The sequence below is a fragment of the Hemiscyllium ocellatum genome, chromosome 43 (genome assembly GCF_020745735.1).
Source record: "Hemiscyllium ocellatum isolate sHemOce1 chromosome 43, sHemOce1.pat.X.cur, whole genome shotgun sequence".
In the NCBI taxonomy this organism is placed as follows: Eukaryota; Metazoa; Chordata; class Chondrichthyes; order Orectolobiformes; family Hemiscylliidae; genus Hemiscyllium; species Hemiscyllium ocellatum.
In genome coordinates, this window is record NC_083443.1 from 14550867 (window position 1) to 14563540 (window position 12674).

The 12674-nt window shown below is 42.0% G+C and overlaps 1 protein-coding gene across 1 annotated transcript in view; it reads right to left on the bottom strand.

Moving 5' to 3' along the window:
* The window catches only part of LOC132835008 (annexin A4-like), a 53789-nt gene that overhangs the window by 8376 nt on the left and 32739 nt on the right, over positions 1 to 12674 (bottom strand). Inside the window, exons 9-10 of the mRNA XM_060854237.1 lie at positions 7599 to 7694; positions 3730 to 3788 (exon numbers count right to left, since the gene is read on the bottom strand). Coding sequence (XP_060710220.1) covers positions 3730 to 3788; positions 7599 to 7694 — 155 coding nt within the window. The remainder of the gene's footprint in view (positions 1 to 3729; positions 3789 to 7598; positions 7695 to 12674) is intronic.

Consider the following 12674-nt stretch of genomic DNA (forward strand, 5'->3'; position numbering starts at 1 on the left):
AGTAGTAATGTCATTAGATGCGGAAAAGGCATTCGATAGGGTTGAATGGTCATATTTATTTTACACATTGGAAAGGTTTGGCGTTGGACAGGTGTTTACCAAATGGGTCTCAACATTGTATAGTGATCCCAAAGCAGCTGTTATTACTAATGGGTTAAGATCGGATGGCTTCAGTGTGGGTAGGGGCTGCCGTCAAGGATGTCCTCTCTCACCATTGTTGTTTATGCTGATAATCGAACCATTAGCAGAAGCCATCCGGACTGATCCTAATATAACGGCCCCGAGAATTGGTACAGGCAAACACAAAATTACCCTCTATGCAGATGACGTTCTCTTATTCCTCAGTAATCCTTTAATGTCAGTGCCTTGTCTAATTCAAGTTATTAATACATTTAGTGCATTCTCAGGCTATAAAATTAATTTTTCAAAATCGGAAGCCATGCCAATGGGTGGTCTGGCTATGATACCCCACTTAATGGACGGATCCCCTTTTCCCTTCCGTTGGTCCCTGGAGGGCTTCTTATATTTAGGTATTTTTATCACGCCAGTATTTGATCAGCTGTATAGGGCTAATTTTGTACAATTACTGGAAAGGATAAGGCAGGACCTCCAGCGATGGAGAGACCTTCCGACTTCCTGGCTAGGGAGAATAGCATTAATTAAAATGAATGTTCTGCCCCGTCTCTTATATCCTATGAGAATGCTCCCGCTGATGCTGCCAAGGCTAGCCCTACGTAAATTATATGGCTGGTTGGGCTCCTTTACTTGGAACCATAGACGGCCCCTTATTAAGCTGAAGAAGCTACAGCTTCCACAGGCAAGGGGAGGACTGGACTTCCCAGACTTTAGGAAATATCAGTTAAGCTCCCTACTAAGTTACATAGCTGATTGGGTTTCATCTGATCCACAATCAATTTGGCTGGATATCGAAGCCTCCCAAGTAAAATACCCACTTATTAACCTTTTATTTTCAGATAAGAGGAAAATCATTACAGACCACTGTAAAAATCCCATAATATTAAACACAATTAAGGTCTGGAATATAATGCGGCAAAATGAGGGTAACTCACATAAAACATCCCCCCATGCACCAATAGTAGGCGCATGGGGATTCCAACCGGGGATTACAGATGCCACCTTTAAACTCTGGAGATCCAGGGGCATCTCATGCTTAGGGGACCTATTTAAAGATGGGATCCTGATGTCCTTTGAGCAGCTGCGTCTGAAATTCGGAATACCTAATGGGGATCTCTTTCGATACTTCCAAGTTCGAGATTATATACAGAGGAAGACTACATTAATAGATAGTCTTTATAAATCAGACAGAGAACGTAATGTCTTACGACCAGCGGGGGCATCCTCCGTTAGTACTAAATACCATTTGCTACACGATGGAGTCTCAGGAGACATGGATGACCTGCTTAAAACATGGGAGCAGGACTTGGGGCTAGAAATCTCTGAGGATATGTGGAATGACATTTGGGAAAATGCTAGAAGAATTGCTATCTGTAACAGAACTCAGGCTATCCAACTAAAGATACTTCATAGGGCCCATATAGCTCCGGCTCGACTGGCAAAATTTAAGGCAAGAGCATCTCCAATGTGTCCCAAATGCAAAATAGAGGTGGGTACTCTTGCACATTGTCTGTGGACTTGTCAGAAAATCCGCAGATACTGGACTAAAGTGGCAAATACCCTGACAGAAATTTTAGGAACGGAAATTAGGGTGGACCCTGTATCTCTCCTTTTGGGCTTTTCGAACCTCTCATCTCTGGATATGCATGGGAAGAGATTATTTTCTATTCTCTCTTTCTGTGCAAGGAAAAATATTTTGGTGAACTGGGTGGCTGAGGGTCCCCCTGGACTTTCAAATTGGCACAGATTAATTATGGAATATATCCCCCTTGACTTCCTCACAAATATGGTGCACCGAAAGACTGAATTATTTTATAAAATATGGCAGCCCTTTTTGAATTATATAAATGCAGATATTTCAGCTATCCTAACAAGGGCTTTTATTTAGTGAAGATTTCAGACCGGGCTGCTCCGGGGCCCCCTGGGAGAGGAATCCTGCGCGAATACGGGTTTTATTATATTTGATGTTTATACATTCCGAGCATGTAAGAGACTTAGGTATACACTCTGGTTAGTTATAGGTTAGATTAGTAGAAAGTTGAGGTTTTTTTTTCTTTCTTTTTTGCGTTTCTTTTTTTTTCTCTTTTTGTTTTCTTTCTTTCTCTTTTCTTTGTTAAATTATGACTATTGTATATATGATTTAATTGTACATCAATGTTTGTATTTGAGAGTTTTGTTTATTTTTGTAAATTTGCAAAAATGTTAAATTTCAATAAAAATATCTACAAAAAAAAACAATGAGCAATTATAGTTGGCAATGTTCACGAGATCAGATTTAGAGATGGATAGATATCTCAGAGGATTAGAGAGTTTGAGGTAATGGTAGTGAGGGAATGTTTTGAAAGCAGGGTTAGAATGTAAAATAAACTTAATTGACTAGATTCTAACATAGGTCAGCAAGTACACGGTTGATAGGGGATTGTTGAGACAAGGGCAGATTTTTAAAATGATATTATGACTACAGATAGAAGAGTAAAATGTGGGATGAAAAGCCAGGAATGTATTGGACTGAGATGGCAAAGACATGCATAAGGATTTCAAAGCAGATAAACTGAAACAGGGCACAGTTCTGGAGGAGGAATTCAACACAGTCTTGGTGCCATCATAATATCAGGTCAGAAGCTCAAATGGCAGTTAGATTACAAGCAGACTGGCATAATTACAGATCATTGCCAGGGAGAGGGCTGGAGTCAGTAGGTAGGTAATGGTGTTTGGAATCAGGACTGAAAACAAAAACATCAGTGTTTCAGAAATTTTGAATCACCATGCTGGATAAGTAGTCTGATACTATAATGACAGGGAAGGAGATATGGTGGTGACATGGAGCTGGGAGTCACCAGTCTGTTTGTAAGAACTAATGCTGTGTATCCAGATGTGTCCAAGGAGCAGCATGTAGATGGAAAATAAGATAATGGGACTGAGGCCACCTTGGGGAATGAAGGTAATGCTATGAGAGCAGAAAGAGAGGCCTATCATGATTAGATAAACAAGAATGAAACCATGTGACAGCTGGCTCACGCAATGGGACAACACTCTGGAGGTTTGTAGAAAAACTGAGGGGAAATATTTTTCTTCGTCTCCATTACAGATGTCATTTGTGAATTTGGTAAGAAAGTGCTATGTCAGTTTTGAGACTCAAACTGAAGTTCCAGGAGGCTGTCTCAAGCCCCAAAATTGTTGAACTCGATATTGCATCCTGAAGGTTGCAGAGTTGCCAAGTGGAACCTGAGGTGCTCTTCTTCCAGCTTGCATTGAGCTTTGCTGGAGCACTGCAGCAAGCCTGAGGCAGGGATGTCGGCCAGGAAACAGGGTGACATGTTGAAGTGGCATGAAGAGAATTTTGAGAGGAAAGGGAGGTTGGATTAGAGATAGTAGCTTACAATGGCAGCTTGGTCAAGGGTTACTTTTTGAGGACAAGGATGATAAAGCAGACATAAAAGCAAAGAGGAACAACAGCAGAAAGAAAAAACCCCAGAACATCAAAAGTATCAGCTAACAGGGAGGAATTCTTGAAACAAAGCTTGAAAATCATTACAAATTGTGTATAATAGATGCTAGTCAATTCAAACAAAGGAAACCTTTTCTAATGCTTACCTTCATCGATTCATAAAGTTTTGTGGCAAAATAAGCAGCTGGATTCTTTGCATATTGCACTACAGTGAAAAGAGAGAGAGAAAAAAAATCAACAAATGACTAACAAAACTACTGAGACAAAAATAATAGACAAAGTTGTTCTCATGAAAATGTAGGTGAATGTCAAAATATTCATGCGTGCTCTATTTGGAGGCGGGATAAACTGCTAGAGGAAGTGGCAGATGCAGGTACAGTTACAATGTTTAAAAGACATTTGGACAGGTACATGGGTAGGAAAGGTTTAGGAGGGAGATGGGCCAAATGCATGTAAATGGGACTAGTTTAGTTTGAGAAACTTGGATGAGTTGGACTGAAGGACTTATTTCTGTGTTATATGAATATATGGCTAAGTCAGTCAGTCTGAAAGATTAGTGCTTCCATTGTTAAGGCACATTTAAAAGTCTCATTAACAGTTCACATGAAATAGCTTTTTTAAAAGATAACATATTCTCAACAGAAGATTTTCCATTGATATAAAATACTAGAAGGTGTTTGAAAAATTGATCCCTACAATCTCCTCAGGCTTTGCATGACAGAATTACATGATAAAATAGTAATAGTATAATTTATGCAGAGGATGATTGCATCTTGGACTGAAATTGTTTTTTGAAGTTTAGAAGCTGCTAGAAATTATAAAACTGAGAGTCATTTCATCAACGTAACTCAGGGAATAAAAAAAACATACAAACGTGGACTGCCTGAAAACTAATCCAAAGTCACTTGTTCAGGAAATCTTGTTCAACCAGACACCAGGGATTGCACTTCTCAAACAATCAATGACTTTTCACTCCCTTAAGAATGTGGAGGGTCAATTCTACCAGCAACCTTCTTTCAATTCTATTTTGCTTCCGAGAGTATAAAAATTGGGCTGTGATGTTACGGCCATTGGTTAGGCCACTTTTGGAATCAGTTCTGGTCTCCCAGTTATAGAAAAGATGCTGTTAACCTGGAAAGCCTTCAGAAAAGACTTAAGGATTTTGCTGGGATTGGAGGATTTGAACCATCGGGAAGAAGCTGAATAGGCTGGGGCTTTTTCTCCTGGAGCAGCAGACACTGAGGGATGACTTATCAAAAATTATAACATTATGAGGGGCATGGACAGGGTGAATAGTCAAGGTCTTTTCCCTAAGGTGGAACAGTTCAAAACTAGAGGACAGAGGTTTTAAATGAGAGGGGAAAGATTTAAAAGGGACCTCTTTTTCACAGAGCAGTGGTGCATGTTTGAAATGAGCTGCCAGAGGACTTGGTGGAGACTGGTACAATTACAATATTTAAAAGGCACCTGGATGGGTATCTGAATAGGATGAATTTAGAGAGATACGGTCCAAATGCTGAAAAATGGGATAAGATTAATTTAGGTTATCTGGTTGGCATGGACGAGTTGGACTGAAGGGTCGGTTTCCATGCTGTATGTCTCTATGAGTCTATGTTTAGGTTCACTCATCTTGCCTGCAACTTCAATACGAGCAGAAAGTTATAGTCTGGACTGGAGTACACAATTACTTATGTGACTGTGATTATCATCTCTCTTGAATTACAGACACTTTTGGTAGCATAATAGGTAATGGCACTGGACTAATGATCCATAGGCCTACATCGCTAATCCCGAGACTGACGCTGGCATCTGAGAAATTTCAGTTCAAATAATAAATTTGGGGACTTGAAGAAATCTCATCAATGGTTATCACAAAACTATTATGGGTGGCACAGTGGTTAGCACTGCTGCCTCACAGCGCCAGAGACCCAGGTTCAATTTCTACCTTAGGCAACTGTCTGTGTTGCACATTCTCCCCATCTCTGCATGGGTTTCCTTCGGGTGCTCCGGTTTCCTCCCACAGTCCAAAAGTGTGCAGGTTAGGTGAGTTGGCCATGCTAAGTTGCTCATAGTGTTAGGTGAAGGGGTAAATGTAGGGGAATGGGTCTGGGCGGGTTGCTCTTCGGAGGGTCGGTGTGGACTTGTTGGGCCGAAGGGCTTGTTTCCACACTGTAATTAATCTATCTAATCTAATCTTTTGGCTGGTGTTATTGAAACACATAAATCGGCACAGTGGATGTGAAAAGGCTGTTTCCCTTGTAAAAGAGCCATGAGGACACAAGTTAATACTAAAGGGTCCCCTATTTAAGGTGAAGGGAAATGTTTTTTTTCTCCTCTCAGACAGTTGGAAGTCTTTGGGACTCAATTATCTGAACTGCAGTGACAGTCGGATTGTGAAATATTTTTAAGATGGATGCATTCTTGACGAATATGGCACGAAAGGTTACTTGGGGTTCACAGAATGTGGAGTTGAGGGCACAGGCTTATCCGCCATGTTTTTAGTGAATGGTGGAACAAGTCAGAGGATGCCCTAATCCTGTTCTGAATTTGTATGTTCACATTTGAAGGTGAGTTTTGGAAGGCTAATTGGTCCTCATTGATGTCCCACCACTGACACCATATTTGGTCCATTTATTTAAAATTGTTAGATGTCCCAAGGGTGCTTCACATAACCATTAAACTGAATTTGACACCAACCATTAGAAGGAGATCTTGGAGCAAGTGACTAAGGGACATGTTTTAAAGAGGTGATTAGATTAGATTAGATTACTTACAGTGTGGAAACAGGCCCTTCGGCCCAACAAGTCCACACCGACTCGCTGAAATGCAACCCACCCATATCCCTACATTTACCCCTTACCTAACACTACGGGCAATTTAGCATGGCCAATTCACCTGACCCGCACATCTTTGGACTGTGGGAGGAAACCAGAGCACCCGGAGGAAACCCACGCAGACACGGGGAGAATGTGCAAACTCCACACAGTCAGTCGCCTGAGTTGGGAATTGAACCCGGGTCTCAGGCGCTGTGAGGCAGCAGTGCTAACCACTGTGCCACTGTGCCACCGTGCAGGTGGATGAAGAAGGGTGAATTCCAGAGTTTAGGGGGTGTAAGGTGGAGCTGCAAAAGCTGCTTCTCATGCTATTGTCGAAGAGTGTGATGCTGGAAAAGCACAGCCGGTCAGGCAGCATCCGAGGAGCAGGAGAAGGGATTATGCCTGAAACATCAACTCTCCTGCTCCTTGGATGCTGCCTGACTGACTGTGCTTTTCCAGCACCGCACTCTTCGACTTTGATCTCCAGCATTCAATTCTAGTCTCCTTGATATAGAAAAATGTTGAGAAACTTGTAAATGTTTTCTGAATCCTTTCAAGGAGGTTACCAGGGTTGGAGGGCTATAGGGAGAGACTGAATAGCCTGCGTTTATTTTCCCTGGAGTGTTGGAGGCTGAGGGGTGACTTTAAAGAGACTTATAAATCATGAGGGAAATGGATAGGGTAAATAGCGTAAGCCTTTACCCTGGGGTAGGGAAGTCCAAAACCAGAGGGCATAGATTTAAGGTGAGAGGAGCAAGATTTAAAAAGGGATCTAAGGGGCAACTTTCTCACACAGTGGATGGTTTGCGTATGGAATGAGCTGCCAGAGGTTTGCGTATGCCATGAGCTGCAACAATTACACAATCTGGATTCCTTTTAAATGTTGTATGAATAGGAAAGGTTTAGAGGGATATGGGCCAAATGTTGGTAAATGGGACTAGATTAATTTAAGATATCTGGCTAGCATGTGTGAGTTGGACCCAAAGGTCTGTTTCTGTACTTTACATCTGTATGACTGTGTGATTGAATCCACTCTCTGAGAAGGACGCGATGTAACCAGTTACCTCTTACCTAGCTCTTCACTGGGGTGTCACACACTTACCTTCTTTCAAAAGGCAAAGGTTTATAATCCACAATTTTCTTGGGACGTTGCACATTCTACAGTTATAGACTTAGCCTGGAGATAAAATAATCCTTACCCAAAGCTAGCATTCCCATTTGAAATGTGCCAGACATTTCATCTTTGATGGTGTCTTCAATATCTTTGTTAGTTAGTTGATAGTATTCATCAAACACTACAAGAAGAGATAGGAGTCAATATTTAGACTTTTGAAAATAATATCAGCAGTCATTTTATATTATCAAACAATTTTAAACAGTCCCAAAAACAACGATTTTAATTAATCGTTGATTAAATGAAAAGTTTTCATATTTCATAATATTAAGTTCCCACTGATGTAGGGAAAGTCACCACAGTCCTAGAGCACAATAGGGCTGCTCTCTCATTAGAGAAATAATACACAAGGGTCACCACACCTCAGTCAAGGGGAAAGTTGAAAAGGTGGGACGTTCATGGTATCCTCAGCTGGTGCAGGAACCGAACTTGTGCTGGTGGTATCACTCTGCATCGCAGACCAGCTATCCAGCCAACTGAGCTACTGATATAGGAAGTTAATGAAGGCAAATTTTACAATTCTACACTTCCAGTAAAGGACAGTGAGTTGAAAAAGGAATGACAAATGAAGAATCAGGCTAAAAGTTGGTATACTTGACTCACAGCATTCCCAATTTGACGGTTATTACACAACCATCATGAATCACAACTCTGTATGACTCAATACCAGCAATGCAGCCTCACAAACTATGACCTTGTATTTCTCTCAAGAATCTTGCACATGAACAAGTAGTCCAAACATAGGCATCTTGTGTTTAGTATCCAACTTACATATTAAAAGGCAATTGAAATTATTTTCCTCAGAATATAATACAGTTTATTGAAGCTTTTCATCTCACACACATCAGGATATTTGGCAAGATTACAAATTTAAGTGAAAACACTCCCATTTCTACAACGAAAGGAGAGAATTGGTTGGTTGGCACATGGACTCTGATGGGTCGAGGTATTGCCATGGAGACCATACCATTCATGCTAATTGACAGTTAAGTGTCAGTCTCTGGGTGGGTGGACTTCAGGGCATTGCCCTGAAATGAGCCAACAAATAGATGTCACCCATTTTGTTGAGTTAAAACAGGCGCCCCCTTACTCTGCATTATCTCATCGTTCCAGGGGCATCTTAAAAGTTTGAGTAACAGCATCTATTAGACAATAGCAACACAAGTAGTATTCACCAGACAGGATGCTCCTGTCAAACCAAAATGGCAATCTGCTATCACTTAAATAAGTAATGGCAGATTGTATCAAACAACCTGTCCCTTCAGCTGGTCACAACATACAAGGTACTTGCACAACATATAACGCGTTAAAAATTAGATGAGGTTGCCTGCAATTTGACACGATTTGCTGAAGTGTGCAATTTCGGAATGTCAATCAGGTTTAGTGTGACATACTTGCATATACTAGAAGCTATGTATACTAGTGCACATGACCCTATTCTTTTCATTCAACAAGAACATGTATACACAAGGTGATGGAAGATCTCACTAACTATAACTCACCAGGAAGACAGTTAAAGGTGGTAGCCAAGGAACCGAGTTTGGAGCAGGAACTGAAAACAATGGTCCCAATAATGGTGTCTATAAGTTACTCGTTCCCCCTTGCACTTGAGAACGGTGTGGGCATTGGTTGAGACATGCATAAAGGGATGGAAAGAATATATTCATACAAATCAGAGTAGGGAGTTGCCAAGGGGCAGGCCTTGATAACTAAAAGGTAGGGACAGCAAAGCCGGAACAACAAAAATGAGGGATGTTGAAGAGGCCAAAATTGAAGGTCCCAAAGAATTGTCAAGCTGGAGCAGGTCAGAGATATGGGGATGAGTGGAGGGTTTTGAAAATCAAAGGTCATTCTTTTGAAATTGAGACATGATTGGACCAAGAACCAATGCTGGTTGACCTGTCTGGGGAAGGGATTATCAAAAAAAAAGGCATGCAGCAAATGAGGATACAGCAAGTAAAATGTGAATCAGCTGAAGTTTCCAGCCACTTTGCCAGTCAGCAGGGTCAATATATGGTCCTGGAAAAGCATATTGGATTCTCTACTCTAGATGGTAACTCTCATTAATTTGCACTGTCTCTCTTGACAACAGCAAATGAAACAGTGATCATTCCATCTTCCAAATATCTAAAATCAAATGATACTAAAGTTTTACAATGAAAAATAAATACCTAAAACTTCTGATCAAGGTCAGAATCCCTGATCATGTTAAAATAAAAGTGTTTTAACTTTAGCTGACTCACGAATTGCTGATTCCTGGAGAGGAACCTCTTGACACTAACTTGTCCAGCCACCTCAAATCATTAAAAGCATTCCACATTTTACAGCACTGAGTGCAGTATTCTCAGGAAACATTGTGAAAAGGTAAGTACAGAACACAAATGAGGAGGCAGGGTAGGAGGAGGGAATTGGACAGCTATGTGGTTGGGGGCAGATGGTGACAGCAGTAGAAGGATGAGGGTAGTTTCGGAGTTCAGGTCTGGGGAAGATGGCAGGTCCAGGATGGAATGAGGGGCATTGGTGTCAGCTCAGGACCCAGGGCAGAGGGGTTTTGGTAAGAGAAGGAGCAGATTATGGGACTGTTGGGTTGCCGATCATGGTGGAATCAGCTCAGGGATGGAGTAGTGGTGTCTGGGCATGCAGGGAGTGTCACATTTCAGTCCAATAGTTGGTAGCTTGAGTTTGTTTTCAAATCCTCTAAAATCTCTCCTGAGTTAGATAAAGCTTAGGCGAAAGTCAAAACCTAGAATCTCCAACTCTAATGGCATTTCTCGAAAGGTTCCAGGGCAGGGGAACTGGTCATTGGAAGCTTTGACTTTCGAGGCAAACTCTGTAGAGCCAACCACATTATTATTTCCAGGGCAGACTATTTGACTATTGGAACGCTTGGGCTCCTGTCACAGTTATTTCAGAGAACAGCAACTTATCTTCAGGATATTAAAAACACTATTGATTTCTGCCAGAAAATTACAATCAGGGCAGAGACAACACAACCAAAAAACTGTGCAATTTTCTAACGTGCATTTTTTAGAAAGAGGAAAAGTCAATCTTCAATAGATTTTGTCAGCATTCAAACTAATCTCCTCTGCAAGTGCACAACCTTTCTGGAAGCTAAAATTGCAACACTGGACTGTTTGACCTTGAACCACAAAACAGTGGTTCTCTCTGCAACAGTGCAGAGAGAGGCTATTCAGATCATTGAACCTGTACTGACCCTCCAAAGAGCATCCTACCCAGAGCCACCCCTCTGCCCCATCCCCACAAGGAATTTTTTTACCATGGCTAAATTACCTAACCTACACACCCCTGGACACTCTGGAACAATCATTTTGACCATGCCCAATCTACCTAACCTTGCATATCTTTGGACGATGGGAGGAATGCAATATCAGAGTTGAACTCATTTATTGTCATCTGCTTTGACATGCCGGTGGGTACATGAGTAGGAAGGGGTTAGTCGGTAATGGGCCAAATGCTGGCAAATAGGACTAGATTAATTTAGGATACCTGGTTAGAATGAAAGAGATGGACCACAGGGTCGGTTTCCATTCTGTCCAGCTCTATGATTCTATGACACAAAAGATAATATATTTTGAATCTATTTTTGATTCAGAATCATTAGATTAGATTACTTACAGTGTGGAAACAGGCCCTTCGGCCCAACAAGTCCACACCGACCCGCCGAAGCGCAACCCACCCATACCCCTACATATACCCCTTACCTAACACTACGGGCAATTTAGCATAGCCAATTCACCTGACCCGCACATCTTTGGACTGTGGGAGGAAACCGGAGCACCCGGAGGAAACCCACGCAGACACGGGGAGAATGTGCAAACTCCACACAGTCAGTCGCCTGAGGCGGGAATTGAACCCAGGTCCCTGGCGCTGTGAGGCAGCAATGCTAACCACTGTGCCACCGTGCCGCCCCCAATGTTGATTGATTTTCAATGTTGATGTTGATTTTCAATAGTCCCCTTTGTATCCATTGAACTTGGGAAAAAACTGATATAGCACAATAGCAGGATGGTACAGGCCCCAGGTTGTGTCAGCAGGATGAGTAAACATAATTATATTTACTCACTTAAGTGACATTCTACAGGGAGTGTCTGGTTACCAACTGAGAGGGCTGTACTCTCAAATTACTACACTCTGGTTAGCTGCCACGTCATGTTTAGTAACTGTGCTTAATTTGGCTGCATTATATGTCTGAAGTCATTTTAATGGATCCAAAATGATAGTGTTTCATAGAAACTTGTTATAAATTCTGTATCTTACAATCTTATTCTCCACAACCACCTAATGAAGGAGCAGCGCTCCGAAAGCTAGTGCTTCCAAATAAACCTATTGGACTATAACCTGGTGTTGGGTGATTTTTCACTTCATAAAAACTTGTCAGAGAATAAAAGTTCTATCAACTGCTGGACTGTCAATGACAAACATACTTTTGGGACTTGATCAACCTATGTTGAAGAAAGCACAGGAAAACAAGAAGAAATTAATAATTAGTCCAGTAGCCAGTCAGACAAATTAGTCAGACAACATTTTTTTACAATACTTCCATTATTGCATTATTTATTACATGCCCTGCATATCAGGACTTACCCTGGTGTATGAGCATGTTTAAATGCAAGATCCTATGCATTCACTGGGAAGACAGATGCACCAACACCAGCTTCTTCACCCAGGCCCACATCCTCAGCATTAAAGCACTGAACCCCTCGAATGGCTGCGATGGGCTGGGCACATCACCCCCATGACTGACGCGAGACTCCCCGAGCAGGTGCTGTACTCCCAGCTTGGAAACTGCAGGTGAGCCCCAGGTGGACAGAGGAAGCGCTTCAGAGATATGCTCAAGGCCTCACTGGGGAACTGCAGCATTCCCACAGCCACCTGCGAATCACTGGCCAAGACTGTCCAAGGTGGAGGAGGAGCGTCCAGGAAGATGTTGAGTTCCTCGAGACTTGCCATTGGGAAAAAGTGGAAGCCAGACTAAAACAGTGGAAGGAGTGTGTTACCACGCCAACACCTCACCCACCCCCTTCCTCCAACCATCTTCTGCCCCAGGTGATCAGTGCCTGCGGTAGCTGCATTGATCAGT